We start from the raw sequence: 19651 nt of genomic DNA on the forward strand, positions 1-19651 counted from the left end.
TGGTGGGATCAGAGAACCTTCTTGAAGATGGTGTTCAGATGAGTGCTGGAAGACTATCGGGGAGACAAGGGCTCATAGCTGCAGAGGGTTTGGGTAGTCCAACATCTGGCGAGACAGGTCCCTACTGAGACTTGGCACCCAAAAGGGAAGGAGGCTAGAGTCTGTTGTCTGCTGAGGGACACACAGGCCAGGAAGACATTGAAAGCCTGTGGCCTGGGTCTGTGGGTCAGTGGCAGAGCCCTTGTCTAGCATCAAGACACCTGCATTCCACTCCAGCAGCAGAAGACTCAAGCCAAGTCAGAGATGGTGGCTGTTGACTAGAACCCCAGCGCCAGGCTGAGGCAGGAGGAGTGCTGTGAGTGTGAGGCCAGTGTGGGCCTCACAGTGCCAACAACAGACAAATTCTCAGGTGAGATGACGCAGCCAGGGCCCTGCGGTCGGATACAGAGACTCTAGATGCTCACACTAGTCCTTACCAAGCTGTCCCCGGCAGACCAGAGCACATGGCACCGCGTGGTGTCACTGTGAGGAGGATGGGTTCTGTCTCTGGGTTTTAGAGTTCAGACCCCACCTCTGGCTGATTCTAGCTCCAGGATCCTGAGGCAGGTGATCTTTGAGTCAAGGCTGCAGCTCATCAGGTGGGATTAGAATAATAATAGCTGTGAATTCAGGTTGCTTTTTGTGGTATGACTTCATGGCTTCCAACAGCATTAGGCTTGGGTTGCTCACGAGTCTGTAGTTTGGACATGTGCTGTGGTCCTCTGCACTATAATCGAGCTGTTTGAGCCCTCCCCAAAGCTTTTTGTTTAAGAGGAGATTTTTTATTTTATTTGTGTGTATATGTGTGTGTGTGTGAGTGTGTGTGCGTGTGACAGTAGGGTATATGTGCATGATTAAAGGCACCTCTGGAAGCCAGAGGCAAAGGATCCGCTGGAGTTAGGGTCACAGGTGGCTGTGAACCACTGACGGGTGCTGGCAAGAGCAGGAAGAGGACCACTTAGCCCGAGCCTTCCCTCCAGCCCTAGAATATCTTGGTTTATTTTTGAAGGTTTCATAGATATATACAATGTATCTTGCCAGGCATGATGATGCAGACATTTAATTCCAGCCCTGGGGAGGCAGAGGCAGAAGCAGGCAGATCTCTGTGAGTTCAAGGCCATCTCGGTCTATATACCAAGTTCCAGAACAGCCAGAACCACACAGTGAGACCCTGTCTCCTCCAGTATGTCCCTATCCTATCCTCACATCGTCTTATTTTTAAATAATGTTTGTAACCCTCTGGTTCCAACCAGTCCTGCCCTCTGTAATGCGCATCTATCTTGGCTAATTCTTGTGCAGCTAACCTCAGTTACTGGTGTTAGGGCCCTTTCGCCTTCCTCCAACTGTTACATTCTTTCTGCCCCTTCTGTGGTATTCGGGTGGCAGAGGGAATGGTATTGATGGCCCATTTAGGGCTGAGCACTCAAAAGTCACTTAATTTCATCAAGATGGTGGCAGCCTCTGAGAGACCCACGGAGGCTCTGAGGGGAGAGGGGTAGTCTGCTGAGCCCACAGCATCTCTGAGACAGCTGAAAACAGGCAGGTCTTATGGGGAGACGCTTTTAAAAAGTGTTCTCACAAATTGAAAGGGAAGATGAGGAGCAGAGCTGTGCACGCGGTGGACACAGCTGTGAAGGGTGTAAGAATGGTACGGGCATTGGATGCTGTGGACAAAGAATGTTATTACTGAACAGGGCCAGTCCTTGGCCAGCAGTCTGACTGCCACCATGGAGCCACTGTGTGCAGGAGCCTGGAACCGGTACAGAAGCATGTCCTTACTGAATAAGGCTGGTCACAGGCCCGTGGGCTGGTCCACAGCATGGAGACAGTGCTGCTGCAGCCTATTCTGCTCACCCTGCTGGGGAGAGGAGATGGCAGGGCTGCGGCATCACCCACAGGTTACAAGCACAGGTCATACCAGTGAGCCACAGGGCAGCTGGCACCAAGGGCAGGGAGGTCTGTGGTAGCCTGAAGCTCTTAAGGATCCTGTCCCCAGATGCCCTGCAGACCCCCAAGATCAACCTGACCCTGGGCAACAACAGGATATCTGAGGTGATTCTCAGTATTTATGATGAAACTAAAAACCTTGAACCACACCAATGACTTGTTGCACTAAGTATTTGCATGTAAAGCGGTTTGGGCAATGTCACGTCAGCAAACAAATGTGTGATGGAGAGGTGGGAAATATGGCCGAATGTGTGCAGAAAAGAGGTGGAACTAGAGACAAGTATGGGAGCGTGCTGCTGATCAGGAAGCATGTCATTGCCAAATAGGACCTGCAGGATGGTATGTAGCACTCTCTGCCCCAAACGCACACTGACTCTGAGCAAGGACAGGATGTCAGAGATGGAGAACAGGTCATTTTCTGGATTGGACCTTCTTGAAAGACCTTCATGGTCTGTGTGCCGCTGGAGGCCATGTTGATGTCCGTGATTCATGTTACCACTGGATGCCATGTTGTTGTGGCCTGTGCCGCTGCCTGGAACCATGTTGATGTCTGTGGCCATGCTGCTGCCAAAGGTCATGTTGGTATCCATGGTCCATGCTGCAGTGGGGTGGCTGTTTGGAAGTCTGCCACTGGGGACCATGTTAAGGTGTGTGTTCCCTGTTGCTGCTGAAGGCCCTATGGATGACCATGGTCAGTTGGACCATGTTGATGTCCAAAGGCCATGTTGATGTAAGATACCTGTGTACCATGCTTTCTTCTGGGCCACCAACCAGCTCCCAAATCATGACATAGAAACTTATTAATAGTTATAAATGTTCGGCCTTAGCTTACGCTCATTTCTTTCTTTTTTTTTCAGTTTATTTATTTTTTATTAAAAATTGCCATCACCTCCCCTCCTCCTCCCCCTTCCCTCTCCTCCCCTCCACCCACACCCCCACTCCCTCCCTCTTGAGGCCAAACAGCCATCAGGGTTCTCTACACTATGTTGAGACCAAGGTCCTCCCAACTCCCCCCAGGTCCAGGAAGGTGAGCAACCGAACTGACAAGGCTCACATCGAGCCCGTCCATGTCATAGAGACCAAGCCCATCGCCATTGTCCTTGGCTCCTCCATCAGCCTCCACCATCAGCCACCCTCAGAGAGTCCGATTTGGTCGCATGTTCCATCAGTCCCATTCCAAGTGGACTTGGTGGTCTCCCATTAGTTCTGTCCTGCCAACTCAGTGGGTGAACGCGTCCCTCATGGTTCTGACTTTCTCATGATCTCTCTCCATCCGCTCCTCATCAGAACTTTGGGAGCTCAGTCCGGTGCTCCAATGTGGGGCTCTGTCTCTATCTCCATCCATCGCCAGGTGAAGGTTAAGGCTCACAGTGAGCCCGTCCATGCTGTAGAGTTCACATTCATTGCCGTTGTCCTTGGTTTCTCAGTCCTCCTCCACCGTCAGCCACATTCAGAGAGCCCGGTTTGGTCCCCTGTTCCATCAGTTCCATTCCAACTGGACTTGGTGGTCTCCCATTAGATCTGTCCCACCGTCTCAATGGGTAAACGCACTCCTCACGGTCCTGACTTCCTTGCTCATGATCTCCCTCCTTTTGCTCCTCATCGGGACCTTGGGAGCTCAGTCCGGTGCTCCTATGTGGGGCTCTGTCATTTTCTCCATCCAATGCCAGGTGAAGGTTCTATGGTGATATGTAAGATATTCATGAGTATGGCAATAGGATCTGGCCATTTCTGGCACCCTCTCCTCAGCTGCCCAAGGACCTAGCTGGGGGCGTCTTCCTGGACACCTGGGAACCCCTCTAGAGTCAAGCCTCTGCCAACCCTAGAATGGCTCCCTTAAGTAAGATATATAATTCCTTGTTCCCATATCCACCCTTCCTATATCCCAACCATCCTATTCCCCCAAGCTCTTCCCATCCTCCACTTCACACTTTTCTCGCCCCATCCCCCCTCCCCCCATCCCACCCCACCCCTATGTTCCCATTTTTTGTCCGGCAATCTTGTCTACTTCCAGTATCCAGGAGGATAACTATATGTTTTCCTTTGGGTTCACCTTCTTATATAGCTTCTCTAGGATTTTTACGAATTATAGGCTCGATGTCCTTTATTTATGGCTAGAACCCAATTATGAGTGAGTACATCCCATGTTCATCTTTTTGGGCCTAGGTTACCTCACTCAGGATGGTATTTTCTATTTCCCTCCATTTGCATGCAAAATTCAAGATGTCATTGTTTTTTACCGCTGAGTAGTATTCTAGCATGTATATATTCCACACTTTCTTCAACCATTCTTCCACTGAAGGGCATCTAGGTTGTTTCCAGGTTCTGGCTATTACAAATAATGCTGCTATAAACATAGCTGAACAGATGCTTTTGTAATATGATTGGGCATCTCTTGGGTAAATTCCCAAGAGTGGGATTGCTGGGTCCTGGGGTAGGTGGATCCCAAATTTCTTGAGAAACCTCCACACTGCTTTCCAAAGAGGTTGCAAAAGTTTGCATTCCCACCAGCAATGGATGAGTGTACCCCTTACTCCACATCCTCTCCAGCAAAGGCTATCATTGGTGTTTTTGATTTTAGCCATTCTGACAGGTGTAAGATGGTATCTTAACGTTGTTTTGATTTGCATTTCCCTGATTGCTAAGGAGGTTGAGCATGCCCTTAAGTGTCTTTTGGCCATTCGAACTTCTTCTGTTGAGAATTCTCTGTTCAGTTCAGTGCCCCATTTTTTAATTGGGTTCACTAGCATTTTAAAGTCTAGTCTCTTGAGTTCCTTATATATTTTGGAGATCAGACCTTTGTCTGTTGTGGGGTTGGTGAAGATCTTTTCCCAGTCAGTAGGCTGCCTTTTTGTCTTAGTGACAGTGTCCTTTGCTTTACAGAAGCTGCTCAGCTTCAGGAGGTCCCATTTATTCAATGTTGCCCTTAATGTCTGTGCTGCTGGGGCTATACGTAGGAAGCGGTCTCCTGTGCCCAAATGTTGTAGAGTACTTCCCACTTTCTCCTCTAACAGGTTCAGTGTGTTCAGATTGATATTGAGGTCTTTAATCCATTTGGACTTGAGTTTTGTGCATGGTGATATACACGGATCTACTTTCATTCTTCTACAGGTTGACATCCAGTTATGCCAGCACCATTTGTTGAAGATGCTTTCTTTCTTCCATTGTGTGCTTTTAGCTCCTTTATCAAAAATCAGGTTTTCATAGGTTTGTGGGTTAAGATCTGGGTCTTCTATTCGATTCCATTGGTCGACTTCTCTATTTTTATGCCAATACCAAGCTGTTTTCAATACTGTAGCTCTGTAATAGAGTTTGAAGTCAGGGATGGTAATGCCTCCAGAAGTTCCTTTATTGTATAAGATTGTTTTGGCTATCCTGGGTTTCTTGTTCTTCCATATAAAGTTGATTATTGTCCTCTCAAGATCTGTGAAGAATTTTGATGGAATCTTTAAGGGGATTGCATTAAATCTATAGATTGCCTTTGGTAGTATTGCCATTTTTACTATGTTGATCCTCCCAGTCCAAGAGCAAGGGAGATCCTTCTATTTTCTGGTATCCTCTTCAATTTCTTTCTTCAAAGACTTAAAGTTCTTGTCAAATAGGTCTTTCACTTCCTTGGTTAGAGTTACCCCAAGATATTTTATGCTATTTGTGGCTATCGTGAAAGGTGAAGCTTCTCTGATTTCTTTCTCTGCTTCCTTATCCTTTGTATATAGGAGGGCGACTGATTTTTTGGAGTTGATCTTGTAACCTGCCACAATACTAAAGGAGTTTATCAGCTGTAGGAGTTCTTTGGTGGAGTTTTTCGGGTCGCTTATGTACACTATCATATCATCTGCAAATAATGAAAGTTTAACTTCTTCCTTTCCAATTCGAATCCCCTTGATCCCCTTGTTTTGTCTTATTGCTTATGCTCATTTCTGGCTAGCTTTTTTTTTCTTTAACTTAAATATCTTCATCTGTATTTTGCCTTGGGCTTTTTTTAAACCTTTTTTTCTGTTTATCTTATTTTTCTGCTGCCTGTGTGTCTGGCTGGCTGGTGGCTGCCTGACTTCTGGCCCTGGGTATGTCCCTCTTTCTCCTCTTCTTTCTTCATTCTTGAGCCTTAGATTTCTCCTCCCTTATTCTCTCTGCCCACCAGCCCTGCCTGTCCCTCTCCTGCCTAGCTATTGGATATTCAGCTTTTTATTAGAGCAATCAGGTGCCTTAGGCAGGCAAGGTGAAACAGCAACACACCTTTCTATAATTAAAAAATTAAACATGAACAAATGTAACATATTTCCCCAGTTAAAATAATGTTCCACAACAGGTCTGTGCTCTTGCCAAGAGCCATGTTGATGTCTGTGGTTCATGCTGTTGCCAGAAACCATGTGGAAGTAACTACAACTAACTGTGAAGGGCAAACACTTCTTTTGCAGTGGCATTAATGACTGCAGACTCACAGTTGAGATGAGAGACAATGAAGGCTTATGTGACACCCCCAAAGAAATAGTCTATACAGAAAGCCATTGGAGAGAGCCCTTAAAACTGTGATGGGGATGCTAAAGTATATCTTTTCACAGTTGATGGCATCTGGTGGGGTGGGGAAGGACTCCATTTTCATTAAGGGACTGGTGACTGGGAGTTTGACCATGTTCCAATGAATATATGGCAACATAAGTTGGACTTGGTGTGTTTTTCTTTCTTCTTTCTCTTCTTTTTTTGGGGGGAAGATACAAGTTGGGGGTGGACCTGGGAAGACTGGGAAGCAAGTGTGATCAGGGTGTATTATGTGAAATTCCAAAATAATCAATAAAAAATATTATGTCAGAAAAAAGTCACTTAATCTAAGCACTTTAGACAGTTAGGAGTCTTTTCCTTAGCTGCTGCTCACCGCACAAAGGCTTCTCTGAAACATTAACTTAGCCAAATGCTCTTTTAAAACAGATTTATTATTAGACATAGTGGTGTGTACCTTTAACCCAGCACTCAGGAGTCAGAGTCAGATGAATCTCTGTGATTTTGAGGCCAGCCTTGTTGTAGGAGGCCCTCTTATTTGTTCCCAGCTGCCCAGAACTGAAATAACCACACAGAAACTGTACTAATTAAATCACTGCTTGGCCTATTAGCTCTATCTTCTATTAGCTAACTCTTACATCTTAATTTAACCCATTTCTATTAATCTGTGTATCACCACAAGACTGTGATTTACCAGGTAAAGTTCAGGTGTCTGTCTCCGGCGGGGCTACACGGCCTTTCTCTGACTCCACGTTCTTTCTCCCAGCATTCAGTTTAGTTTTCCCTACCTAGCTCTACTCTACCCTATTAGGCAAAGCCAGTTTTTTTTTATCAACCAATGGTGTTCACAGCATACAGAGGGGAATCCCATATCACAGCCTGGTCTGCATATTGAGTTCCAGGACACCCAGGGCTATAGAGAGACCCTGTCTCAAGGAAAGTGTGATTCCTTATTTTTAAATCTTATGTGTGTACATGTGTCTGTGTACCACTTACATGCATGTGGTTATGTGTGTGTCTGTGTGCCACTTACATGCATGTGGTTATGTGTGTGTCTGTGTGCCACTTACATACATGTGGTTGTATGTGTGTGCCACTTACATGCATGCAGTTGTGTGTGTGCCACTTACATGCATGTGTTTGTATGTGCGTGTCTGTGTGCTACTTACATACATGTGGTTATGTGTGTGTTTGCCACTTACATACATGTGGTTGTATGTGTGTTTGTGCCACTTACATGCATGCAGTTGTATGTGTGTTCATGTGCCACTTACATGCATGCGGTTACCACGGGCTAGAAGAGAACATTGGATTCCCTGGAACTGGAGTTTCAGATGGTTGTGAGCCACCATGTGGGTACTGGGAATTGACCCTGGTTCTCTGAAAGAGCAGCCAGTGCTCTTAACCTCTGATTCATCTCTCCATTCCCACCCAACCCCTTTTGTGGAGTCAGGGTCTGCCTATACAAGCAAGGCTTGCTTCAAACTCAAGTTCCTCCTACCTCAGTTTTCTCTGATGCTGAGGTTAAAGGCATGCAGTGAAATGCTTGGCAGGCTGGGGTTTGTGACCCAAACTAGCAGTTGCCTAGGGCCTCAGCCAAGCTGTGGGCCAAGAGCTATGGTTCCTTCCCAAGGGGCTGCTCCAGAGGTCACACAGCAATAGCAGCTGTGTTCCAAAGGTTGTTTCCCACACAGCAAAGGGCACTGCAACAAGTCTGAGGACAGAAAGTGGTCTGGGAGCTTCCTCTAAATCCTTTTGGTATAGCTATCATGGAATTTACTAGATCTAAGGATGCAGTAAAGACCCTACTTTCTTTCTCTTTCCTTTTTCTTTTTCCCTCCTTTATTTGTTTTATTGTTGGTGGTGAGATGGGGCCTTGGTATTATTCCAGGCTGACTTGAAACTTGCTATGTAGCCCAGGTTTGTCCTCTGCCTCCTAAGTGTTGGAATTTCCAGTGTGTGCTACCAGGCTAGCTTCATTGTGTTTATCTGTTTGGGTTTAGTTCTAGGTATTGAACTCAGAGTCTCATACAGCCATGCCCCAGCCCTTTACTGGGAGAGACTAAGAAGTGGCTCCACCACTGAGCCACACCCCAGCCCCTCACTGGGGGAGTCTAGGCAGGGACTCTACCACTGAGCCACACTTTTGTCCTTCAGTGGAGGGATCTAGGTAGGAGCTCTGCCACTGAGCCATACACACAGCCCTTCGAACAAGTCATGCTAGACCAGCACTATACCACCCAGCCACACCCCAGTCCTGAGTGTTTCACTAAAATTGTTCATCCTGACCTCGAACTCACTGTAGCACAGGCAGGCTCTGAATTTTGAACTTTGAGCAGGATGTCCTCTTGTCTCAGACTCTTGAGTGCTGGGTGGAGTGGCAGCTCCCCATGGAATTTAAAAGGTCAAGTAAGAAGCACACAGCTAAAGCTCACATCCACATATGACAGAAAGCATGCACTGTTTGTCTTTCTGGGTTACCTCACCCAGGATGACTGTTTCTAGCTACATTCATTTGCCTACGAATTTCATAATTTCATTTTTCTAAGCTGCTGGATTGTCTTCCAATCATCCAGTGTGTAAATGTGTTTTCATTATCCATTTATCTAAATGGGATATGTATATCCCACCCCTCCTCTTAGTGCTCAGGGATCTATCAGAAGAGGGGGTGCAAAGACTGGGAGAGTCAGAAGTGTGGTTGACTCCACGGACACAGCATCTTCCAGACGCAGCAGGACTGATGCACTACAAACTCACAAGCGATCGTGAACACCCTGCACAGAGCCTGTCCAGGCTCGAGCCAGACAAAATCCCAGCATGGACAACAGGAAATGCATTTAGAGTCTCAGCCCTAGTCAAGAAGCTATTCAAAATGGGCAACTCCGTGGAGAGGGAATTCGTTTTCTTCAGTGTCCAACACTGGGTAGTAGATCAACCACATCCCAGGCAGACCTCGTGGTCGAGCACAGCCCACGCAAATGGACTCCGTGCTTTATTTCATTTTACTTTATTTTATGAGAGAAAAAGAATATGAAGATGGGGGTATAGGGAGGCTGGGAAAGATCTGGAAGGAGTTATGGGACAGGAAAAGATATGATCAAAATACATTAAATTCTCAAAGAATAAATTAAAATGTTATTATAATTAATTATTTGGGTGTTTTTTGAGGCAGGGTCTCTCTACTGTCCTGGCTGTCCTAGAACTCCCTATGTAGACCAGGATGACTTTGAACTCAGAGATCCGCCTGCCTCTGCCTCCCAAGTGCTGGGATTAAAGACGTGTGCCACCATGCCCAACAAAACATTACTTTTTCCAAACAGTTTTCTGACTTAGCACTTAAGAGCTGTATATGATACACACAGTGTGCTTGGTACATTCAGACCATGCCTCCCACCAGCACTGTGAGCACTATACTAGGTCTTGGGGGTTCAGAGCTGAGCAGAGGCCTGAAGAATTGCAAGGGGTGATAAGGAAAGTTTTCTGAAGGACTAAACAGTCTGGCCAGCCTTGACCCAAGTCCAGCCTCTTCTCCTGGCTGTGCAACCGCCCACAGGAAATTTGGCCTCTCTGCATCATCATCTCTTGGCCTCAAGTGAAGACCAAGCATCCTGCTCAGAGGACATTTAGAAGAAATCAGCCTGGTGATAATGCACAGATAGAATTTAGCATAGTTCCTGACTGAGCTTAAGTTGTCGTTGTTACTGTGGTTATTAATGAGGTGAGACCTGAAGGACCAGTTATGAAGCGGCTGGACTGGAGAGGGAAAGAACATTCCAGGTAGAGGACAGGCTACCTGGGATGCTGGGAGGTGAGATGGCATCAGAAAAGCACAGTGTTCAGGGGGTAAGGATGGAGGGCAGGGAAGCTGGTGGATCCTGTAAGGGTGTCTGCAGAGGAGGCAGGGATGTAACATGGAGAGAAGGTTCAGCTGGCCAGGGTGGGGCCTTAGCCAGAGTAGAAGTTTGCAGAAAGTAGGTAGGAGGTGCAGGTGAAGAAGATAAGGTCTGAGCAGGAGATACCAAGAGGAGAAAATTGGGAGAGAGATCTAGGTAACGTCAGAGATTGCTGACAGTGCCAGGGAGGAAGAGAGTGGGAAGGCTCCCCAGGCTTTGCATAGATGATGGAGCCATCCCGAAAGTATTGGTCAGAGGGGAGATGCTGAGTTTAGCAGGTGGTGGCCAATGGAAACTGAGTTCTAGGTCTCAGAGGAGATGGCCTCAATAGAGACATCAGCTGGAGACTTGGTTCTGAGGACATGAGGAAGTCACAGAAGGATCTGGAGAAGGGGCCAGGGTCAGAGAAGAAGCTGCAGGTAAAACACAGTGGCAATCAGGGCTAGGAAGCAAGAAACCTGAGCCAGGCAGGGAGTTCACAGGAGGGGCTCTGATTTCTCAGCCTCTCCTGAAGGAAGCCTTCCTGCACAGTCCCCACAGTTCCTGCTGGGAGTCCACCTTCCCCTGGGGGTGAGGAGTGGAGGATCAGCCTAGGCCTCTCCATACATCCTCTGATGAAGACAAGAAGGGTGGAGTGGGTTACTTAGCCACTATATCATGCCAGGGGACCCTGGCCCCTCCCACAAGTCTGTCCTTCCCCACCCAGGAAGCTAAGCCACCATTCCTGCTGGACTTGTCAGACGTGGGACGATGCAAGCTGTGGATCTCAGTGTAGTGTCCTGTCCAGAGTGCGACCATCATCATGGGCCTCTCGTCGGCTCTGATGTTCTCCCTTCTCCTGGGTAAGTCCTCAGCCACCCTCCTCCCCAGCAGCCTGCTCCCTGGCAGTCTCTTTCAATGCTGCCCCTCCCTCCTCTCTGCAGCCTTCAGAGCAGGGCTCCTTGCCCTCCAGCCAGCTTCTCGTCCTGGGCGACCCTCTGCCTCCTCCTCAGACTCAGTGGGCTCTTCTCAGGGCTTTGTTTCAAAAGTCTCCAGCCAGCCCCCCAACAGCCACTTTCCAGATCAGCCTCCAGGTTCAGAAGCCTCTGGTAGAATCCCTGACTCCGACTGGTTTCCTCAAGGGCTGAATTCAAGTCATGCTCCCGGGTCACTCTGGACAACTGTGTCTGCTGGGGGACAATATCTGAACCCTGATGTCACCTTCTCTAAAATCCCTACTTCACAAGTGGGTTTTGATGGTTTCCATTCTCATGATTCTGCTAAAGACCCTGGGCCTTTCTTCTCTGTTCAAGTCCCAGACACCAAAGTACCCAGCAAGGCCCCGGGTTCAAAGCTACCCCTGGATCAGCACAATCTTGAACTTTCCATCCAGAACCCTGAATCCAAAAATTCTTCGGAGAGTCACCAGGCTGCAAGCTTCCCCAAGCAGATGGGGGAACCCCTGGCTGTGCTAGTGGGGACCACCATCAAGCTCCCCCTGACTCCAGTCCCCAGCCCCAGGCCCCCTGCTCCCCTGGTGGTCTGGCGCCGGGGCTCCAAGGTATTAGCAGCTGGGGGCCTGGGGTCACAGGCTCCACTGATCAGTTTGGATCCCATGCATCAAGCCCGCTTGAGATTTGATCAGATTAGAGGGAGTCTGGAGCTCACCTCTGCACGACTGGATGATGCAGGGGTGTACACAGTTGAGGTCATCAGGGGAGGCGTCTCCCAACAGATTCGGGAGTTCACAGTGGGTGTGTATGGTAAGTTGACTCTGTGTGCAGAACACAAGCTGTAGTCTGCTCGCCTCACAGACATCTGGGCAAATCTGTGCCGTTGTGAATATGCTTCCTTCCCAGAGGAAAGAGCCTGGGAGTGGGGATAGGAGCGAAGACAGGGACCAGACCCCCACCTCATCTGAGGTCTGGACCCCTGGGTCTAAGGGAGCAGGCCTAGAGTGTGAATCCCCAGGACTGGGGGAATAAGATTGGGGTCTGGACCTCTGAGTCTGAAGGAGGGCTGCAGTCTGGACTCCTGGGACTAAGGGAATAGGATTGGGGTTTGGACACCTAAGTCTGAGACCTACATATCTAGGGAGGAGGGAGGAGGCCTGGGCTCTGGATCTCTGGATCTGTGGGAGAAAGACTGAGAGTTCAGATTTCTAGGGAACAAGGAAGGGCTGACGAGGCAGACTTGGGGCACAGGGGGGCAGTTCTGGTGTATGGACTCTCCGACTCACCAGAGCCTGTTCTGGATCTCCAGAGCCCTTACCCCAGTTGTCGGTACAGCCCAGGGCTCCAGAGACAGAGGAGGGCGCAGCCGAGCTGAGTCTGCGCTGCCTAGGGTGGACTCCAGCCAGTGGGGAGCTAAGCTGGAGCAGAGATGGACGTGTCCTGGAGACCCCAGACCCTGAAGGCGCAGAGCCACCTCACATCCGCACAGAAAGGGACCAGCTGCTCATCTCACATCCCCTACGCAGCGACCACGCCCAGTACACCTGTCGTGTTCGCAGCCCCTTTGGCCACACTGAGGCTGCAGCTGACGTCAGTGTCTTCTGTGAGTAGGGGGATGTCTCCAGTGAGGATTCGAGTCTTGAGTCCCCGGGCAGAGGTGGGCCCAGTGTCTGTGGCTCCTTTACAGTCCTATCCTCCCCACCTTGTCTCGCTCTCCCACCTCCACCTAAGACGGCCCGGATGCTCCGGTCATCAGGGTCTCCTCGAACCGCGACGCCGTTCCTGAGCTCTACGTTACTGCGGGCAGCAATGTCACCTTGCACTGCTCAGCCCCCTCGCGTCCGTCTGCGGACATTGCATGGAGTCTGGCGGACCCCACAGAAGCCGCAGTGCCTGCGGGTCCTCGCCTCCTGCTGCCGTCGGTGGGGCCAGGCCACGCCGGCGCTTACGCCTGCATCGCTGCGAATCCCCGCACTGGCCGCCGCAGGCGTTCGGTGCTCAACCTCACTGTGGCGGGTAAGAGCTAAGGGTTCATCCAGCAGGGAAAGCGGAAGCACGTGGAGGTGTAGGTAACAGGGGAGTGAGGAGACAGCAATGGTCAGGGGACTGTGCCCTTCTTCAGGGAAGGAAGACCTAAGAAGAAGGAGCTGGGACAGTTACAGGTGGGCGTGACTGCTAGAGAAGAGGCCGAGCTAGCAGAGAGGAATGGGGAAATAGCTACTGAAGGGCGTGGCTTCCAGGAAGGTGGGGCGCTAGCAAGCAGTTTCTGAGAAAACCTCAAGTAAGTGTGGCCACCAGATAAAAAGTAAAGCTATCCAGAAAGGTACAGGGCATTTGTGAGTGAGGTGGGATCACCAGCGGAAGAGTGACATCATCAGGGCGGAGCAGAAACGTAATGGTGGGGCGGGACAAAGGGAGAGTCCAGCCAGGAGGAGGAGGGACAGTTTAGGTGGGCGTGGAATGTAGGAGGAAGGACATCTGAAAGTAGAACACCCACCAATTGCTAATGGGTGGGACAAGCAAAGTGCATAAAGACACCTGTGCTTAGGGCGGGGTCCATGGGTTTGCAGATTGCCGATCGAAGGGATGAGAATGCCAAGGAGAAGGGGAAGAGCCTGCAGGAGGAGAGGGTGGGAGGTCCTGGGAAAGAAGGATTTTCAATCGAGTGAGCTGCGAAGTTAAGACGGAGTTAGATTTGAAAGAGAAGGGACTAGCCACTTAGGCTGGTAAGTAGGATCAGGGAGGGCTGAAGTTACCTACAAAGGCTGAGGGAGGTGGGTCATAAAGGGTCCGCAGGAGGGTGGAGCTATCTAGGAAAAGAGGAGGAGAGAAACCTGGAGAAGGAGTGGGGCATGCCGCACAGAGGCTGGATGGTCTTTTCTCCGTGGCAGATCTGCCCCCCGAGGCCCCACAATGCTCAGTGGAAGGGGGTCCCGCGGACCGAAGCCTCCGCTTTCGCTGCTCCTGGCCGGGAGGGGTTCCTGCCGCCTCTTTGCAGTTCCAGGGTCTCCCCGAAGGCGTCCGCGCTGGGCCGGTGCCATCTGAGCTCCTGGTAGCTGTACCCGCCCGCCCGGAACTCAGCGGCGTTGCAGTCACCTGTCTGGCCCGCCACCTGGTGGCGACCCGCACCTGCACAATCATCCCGGGTGAGAGGAGCTGAGCCTCTTTAAAGGAAGTGGGTGACTTTTTCTTAGGTCCTTTTGGGTTTAAGGAAAGGGCCAGCGAGAACTTTACTTATTTTACGTAAACCAAACTTCACTTTCTTTGGGAGTTGGGTCTCTCTTTTCATCATGTAAGTATCAGGGATAGAACTCAGGTCGTCAGGCGTGGTGGCAATTGCCTTTATCTGCTAAGCCATCTCCTGAAACCTCAAACTTCATTTTTTTTGAACCTATAGGAGAAACAAAGTTTTACCCTGTGCTTCAGGGCAGGAAGCCAGTAGGAACAGGGTGTTCCATCCCGAACCCCTGGGCTCAGAAAAAGGGCTGTCATCTTCCCCAGGTACCTAGAGAGAGAAAAAAGTAGCAGATAGCTAACAATGAGTTTCCCAGCTTAGGGTCCTATTACCATGTGTTCAACAAACGTGTCCTAAAGAATGGAGAATGAACGGATGGGTGGGTGAGATGGCGCAGTGGGAAAGGCACTTGCCACCAAGCCTGGCGGTGAAAGGCTAGATCCAAGTCCCAACAATTGTCCTCTGATACCTGCATACTTTCAATGGCGGGCATACATACTGTAACTAAATGTAAAAGAAAACCTGTCAAAAATGAATGAATGGACAAGCGAACAGCAGAATGTGACCTCATCTGGTCACAGAGCAGGAGGAGCCATTTGCCATCTTTTACTTTAACAAAGGGCGCAGAACTTGGTTGTTCACATCCCACAAGGTCTTGTTTCTTTTAACTGGGCTTCTTCCACCAACAGAAGCCCCCCAGGAAGTGCTGCTCCAGCCGGTAGTTGAGGAGACACAGCCAGGGGATGTGCTGGTAGCACTGGAGGTCACTGGCTGTCCCCCACCCTCAAGAGCATCCTGGGCCCGGGAAGGACGGCCCCTGGCTCCAGGAGGTGGGGGTCGATTGCAGCTTAGCCAGGATGGCCGAAAGCTCCTCATCAGAAACTTCAGCCTGGATTGGGACCTGGGGAACTACTCTGTGCTATGCAGCGGTGCACTGGGCGCTGGAGGCAACCAGATCACCCTTGCTGGTGAGCTCCGGCCAATCTAAGATACCAGACACCAGCCTCCTCCCTCTCCCCAGATCCAGGGGTCCAGATTGTAGCCCCCCGCCCCCTTCAGATCCAGCCCTCCTCACTGTCTCCTGCCAGACCGCAGCATCTAGCATGTTTTCTTCCTAGGGCCCTCCATTTCCTCATGGAGGCTGCAGAGAGCCCACGAAGCTGCAGTGCTCACCTGGGATGTGGAGCGAGGCTCCCTCCTCACTGGCTTTCATATCCAGGCGTGGACAGATGGCTCTGACCTGGACAGACTCACCATGAGTAGGGAATGGGTTTCCCTACTCATTCTGGGCCCTCAGGAGCGGTCAGCCATAGTTCCACTTCCTCCGCGGAACCCTGGGACCTGGGCCTTTCGCATCCTGCCTATCTTGGGGTCTCTGCCAGGGACCCCATCCCAAAGCCGGGTCTATCAAGAAGGTAAGTTGGACTGTGGTACCTTCTCCTACCTTCCTCTTAGCACCTAACCAGTCATGCTTAGGTTTTTCCATCAGACCCTCCTCTTCCGTTAGTGTTGTGGGAGCGCCTGTAACAATGTCCCATTACCTGGTTGACTTGAAAAAAAAAAACAAAGCATCTATTTCAAATTTTATTCATTTGATTATTAGTTTATTTATGTATGTACACATGTCGTGATGTGTGTATATGTACTTCAGAGAAAAACTTGAGTGAGCTGGTTCTGTCCCAGGGATTGAAGTCAGATTTCATGGGTCTTCCTGAGAAGAATGAGTTGGGGGTTCAGACAAACTTAAGTACATCCTTGGGGGCTGCTTCTTTATCTCCCTTTGGTGTATGTCTTCCAGATTCTGCCCTGAGTCCAGGGGCCATTGCAGGCATTGTCCTTGGCTCTCTGTTGGGCTTGGCACTGCTGGCTGGCCTTCTCCTCCTGTGTATCTGCTGTCTGAGGCATTTTCCAGGTGAGGGGGGAGGACCTGGGACAACTGGAGTCAACTGGGAACTTCCTTAGGCAAAAGCTGAGCCGTGGCCTAGGCATGGCAATCAGTGCATTAAATAACAGTCCCATCTCCCTAACAGCCTCTGGGACCAGCTTCCCTTCCTACTGACCAGGGTGGCATGGTAGAGCAATCAATCATGTGTTTTCTGACATCCCCTTATAGGAAGGACCTCTGTGAAAAAGCCGCACCCCCTGACCTTGGCTCCTGTGCTTACCCTGCCAGAAAAAAAGATGCCGACTTTGACCCCAGTTCAGACACCACAGCCGTTGCCCATCAAAAGCCCACTGCAGAGCCCTTGCCCAGTCAAGGCCCAACAAGTGAGTGTGGGTATCGTTTCCTTCTGCCACGAGGGTCAAGTAGCTGCCTGAAAGAAGAGGGTATTCTAATGCCATTTTCTAATGTCTTTCTCCTAGTTCTTATCCATGACTTACAAAGTGCCCTAGTCAGGGTTACTATTGCTGGGATGAAACACCATGACCAAAGCAACCTGGACAGGAAAGGGTTTACTGGGCTCACACTTTCACACCACAGTTCCTTTTCAAAGGAAGTCAGTCAGGACAGGAACTCAAACAAGGCAGGAACCTGGAGGCCATAGGGAGATGCCGCTCACTGGCTTGCTCAACCTGCTTTCTTATAGAACCCAGGACCACTAGCCCAGGGGTGGCCCCACCCTCAGTGGACTGGGCCTTCCCAAGTTAATCACTAATTAGGAATCTGCCCCATAGGCTTGCCTGCAGCCCTAGTTTAGGGAGGCATTTTCTCAATTGAAGTTCCCATCTCTCAAATGACTATAGGCTGTGTCAAATTGACATAAAACTAGTCAGCACACAACGGTTGATAAAACTGATTCCATTTATGCATTGCTTGATTGATTGGCAACAGGGCCTTGCTCTGTATCACAGCTATATGACCAGGAATCCTCCTGCCTCTACCGCTTATGTTCAGTGACATCACACCTGTTTACGTAGATCTAGGATGGGACCTGGGACCTATATATTCTAAGCAACACTCTACCAACTAAGCTACAGCCCCAGCCTCTCATGTTTTGTTTTGTTTTGAATACTGGTAATTAGACTGCCTGCCCAGCTTTTATGTATATTAAAAGAATATAAATTCCAATTTATCTTCCAAAGGAGAGTGAGATGAGACTTCTTTTTCTCATAAAAATGACTCCAGACTTCTATTTTTTTTAAATATTTATTTATTATGTATACAATATTCTGTCTGTGTGTATGTCTGCATGCCAGAAGAGGGCACCAGACCTCATTACAGATGGTTGTGAGCCACCATGTGGTTGCTGGGAATTGAACTCAGGACCTTTGGAAGAGGAAGCAGTGCTCTTAACCTCTGAGCCATCTCTCCAGCCCCAGACTTTTATTTTTAAACTCTGAGGTAGATGGAATATCCTTGTTTTCCTGTAAGAGTTGAGCTGTTGAGTGCCTTAGCTCTCCCACAGATAGCTGAGCAGCTTTTTTATTGGCACACAGAGGATCCACACCTGTAATCATAGCAATTGAGAAGTTGAGCAGGAGGATCATTGCAAATTTAAAGGTCATCCTGGGTGATATAGCAGGACCCTGTCTCAGACAGAAAAGAAAAAAATAACAAAACAAAAAGCCCACAAAATAAGTAAGAAAGAAAGAAAAAAAGAAGGGGGATGAGGAGGCGAAGGAAAAGGAACTCAGCTAGTTTCCTTAAGATTTATTTATTTTTATTTTATGTGTGTAATTGTTTGGCCTGCTTGTATGTCTGTGCACCACAAGAAGACAATGCTCATAGAGGCCAGAAGAGGGCATCATATCCCCCTGTGAGCTGCCACATGATGATAGGAATTAAACCCACGTCCTTTGCAAAAGTAACACGTGCCCTTAACCACTGAGCCATCTCTCCAGCCCCTCATCTACTTTCTGAAAGGCTCAGGCTCTAGCTGGAAGGTTAGGTGGGTATGTCATTTTGTATGCAGGGTACCCCCTAAAGTCACCTCCTACCCTGCCTCTCTTCCAGGTCATCAGCCCCAGTTCAGCTTTCTGTCCAGGTGGCAGGCCATGGACTGTTCGGGCAGTCACCCAGGTATGACAAAGCTGCTGGCCCACTCTCCATGAAGCATTTCGGCCCAGCAACTTGGGGCCTACTATGACTGAGGATTGGACCCTATCTCCCTCTTGTCTCAGAAGACTCAACTTGTACCTCTGCATCTGAGAATATCAATGTGGCTCTAGGGATAGGAGAGCCACCTATGGATGGGCCTGTGTGGTTGGCACAAACTCAGAACCTTTAACACGTAGGGCTTGCTCTTTAGACCCAAGCAGAAGGGGAGCCTGGCCACGGCTTCTGCAAAGGTGGCTACCTTCTCCTGCCTCGTCCAGGCCACACCCCTTCAGCTTCCAGAGACTCCCTTCACTCAACACAGGAGATCTTGCATGTATCTTATTCCCCAATTTCTCCCCCATCTCTTGATTTTGTTTGTGCTTTGTTTTATTTGACTCAGAGTCTCCTGTAGCCCAGGCTGGCCCTGAACTCCTGCCTCTTCTGTCCCAGTCCCCCAAGTGCTGGAACTGCAGGCATGGGCCACTTCACATACCTTCCTTTCTATTTGTTTTGTTTTGTTTTTGTTTTTGTTTGTTTTGTGTTTTTGAACAAGGATCTCCTAACACAGACCTGACAGGCCTCACACTTCCCAGTCTTCAACTTCCTGAAACAACAGCTGTACACTGTCGTGGCTTCTCTCTATCCACTCTTTCTAAAGTTTTCTATGACTGCACATGGTGTTTAGACATTATCAGGTCTCTGCAGTTGAGGTCTGTGGTTTGGCTTCTGTCACCCCTGTGACTTCTCCATAGGCCTTCTGCCGACCATACTTTCCCCCCTCCCGCTCTTTGCCCCTAGAGTGTGAGTGAAGTCCCATCGTCCCCAGCTTCCTTGTAGTCCCATAGTGTACAACAACAGATGTCTCTGAACTGAGAGCTCGGTGAGGCACACACCACACTATTATCCCAGCAGAAACAGTGCCCGGCACCCAGCAGGCACTCAATAAACATGTGTGGACTGACGAAATGGTCTAGCGCCTGTGAAGGGCCGCCGCCGCCGCTGCTGTCCTTGGCCAGACATGCTTCCTTTCTCAACAAGAATTCTCATGGGAAATCCAGACTGAGCAGTG

The 19651-nt window shown here is 49.4% G+C and overlaps 1 protein-coding gene across 2 annotated transcripts; it reads left to right on the forward strand.

The window, feature by feature from the left end:
* The first annotated feature begins 76 nt into the window (after window positions 1-76).
* Window positions 77-19548, forward strand: Vsig10l (V-set and immunoglobulin domain containing 10 like). 2 transcript variants are annotated; one of them, XM_038313707.1, is made up of 11 exons: window positions 77-409; window positions 11083-11218; window positions 11300-12118; window positions 12618-12911; window positions 13040-13324; window positions 14200-14454; window positions 15233-15511; window positions 15662-15958; window positions 16342-16455; window positions 16657-16817; window positions 18499-19548. In XM_038313707.1, the coding sequence occupies exons 2-11, from the start codon at window positions 11179-11181 to the stop codon at window positions 18568-18570; spliced, it is 2616 nt and encodes an 871-aa protein (XP_038169635.1). In that variant the 5' UTR covers window positions 77-409; window positions 11083-11178; the 3' UTR covers window positions 18571-19548. The 2 variants fall into 2 exon arrangements, with proteins under 2 accessions (XP_038169635.1, XP_038169636.1); XM_038313708.1 differs by having other exon boundaries at window positions 16657-16811.
* The last annotated feature ends 103 nt before the right edge of the window (window positions 19549-19651 follow it).

The sequence above is a fragment of the Arvicola amphibius genome, chromosome 12, assembly GCF_903992535.2.
Source record: "Arvicola amphibius chromosome 12, mArvAmp1.2, whole genome shotgun sequence".
Lineage (NCBI taxonomy): Eukaryota > Metazoa > Chordata > Mammalia > Rodentia > Cricetidae > Arvicola > Arvicola amphibius.

Coding starts and splice junctions, on each gene's coding strand:
- Vsig10l (XM_038313707.1), top strand. CDS start 11,179: ATGGGCCTCTCGTCGGCTCTGATGTTCTCCCTTCTCCTGG. Junction 14,455..15,232: donor CACCTGCACAATCATCCCGG/GTGAGAGGAGCT, acceptor TTCCACCAACAG/AAGCCCCCCAGGAAGTGCTG. Junction 16,456..16,656: donor CTGTCTGAGGCATTTTCCAG/GTGAGGGGGGAG, acceptor ATCCCCTTATAG/GAAGGACCTCTGTGAAAAAG.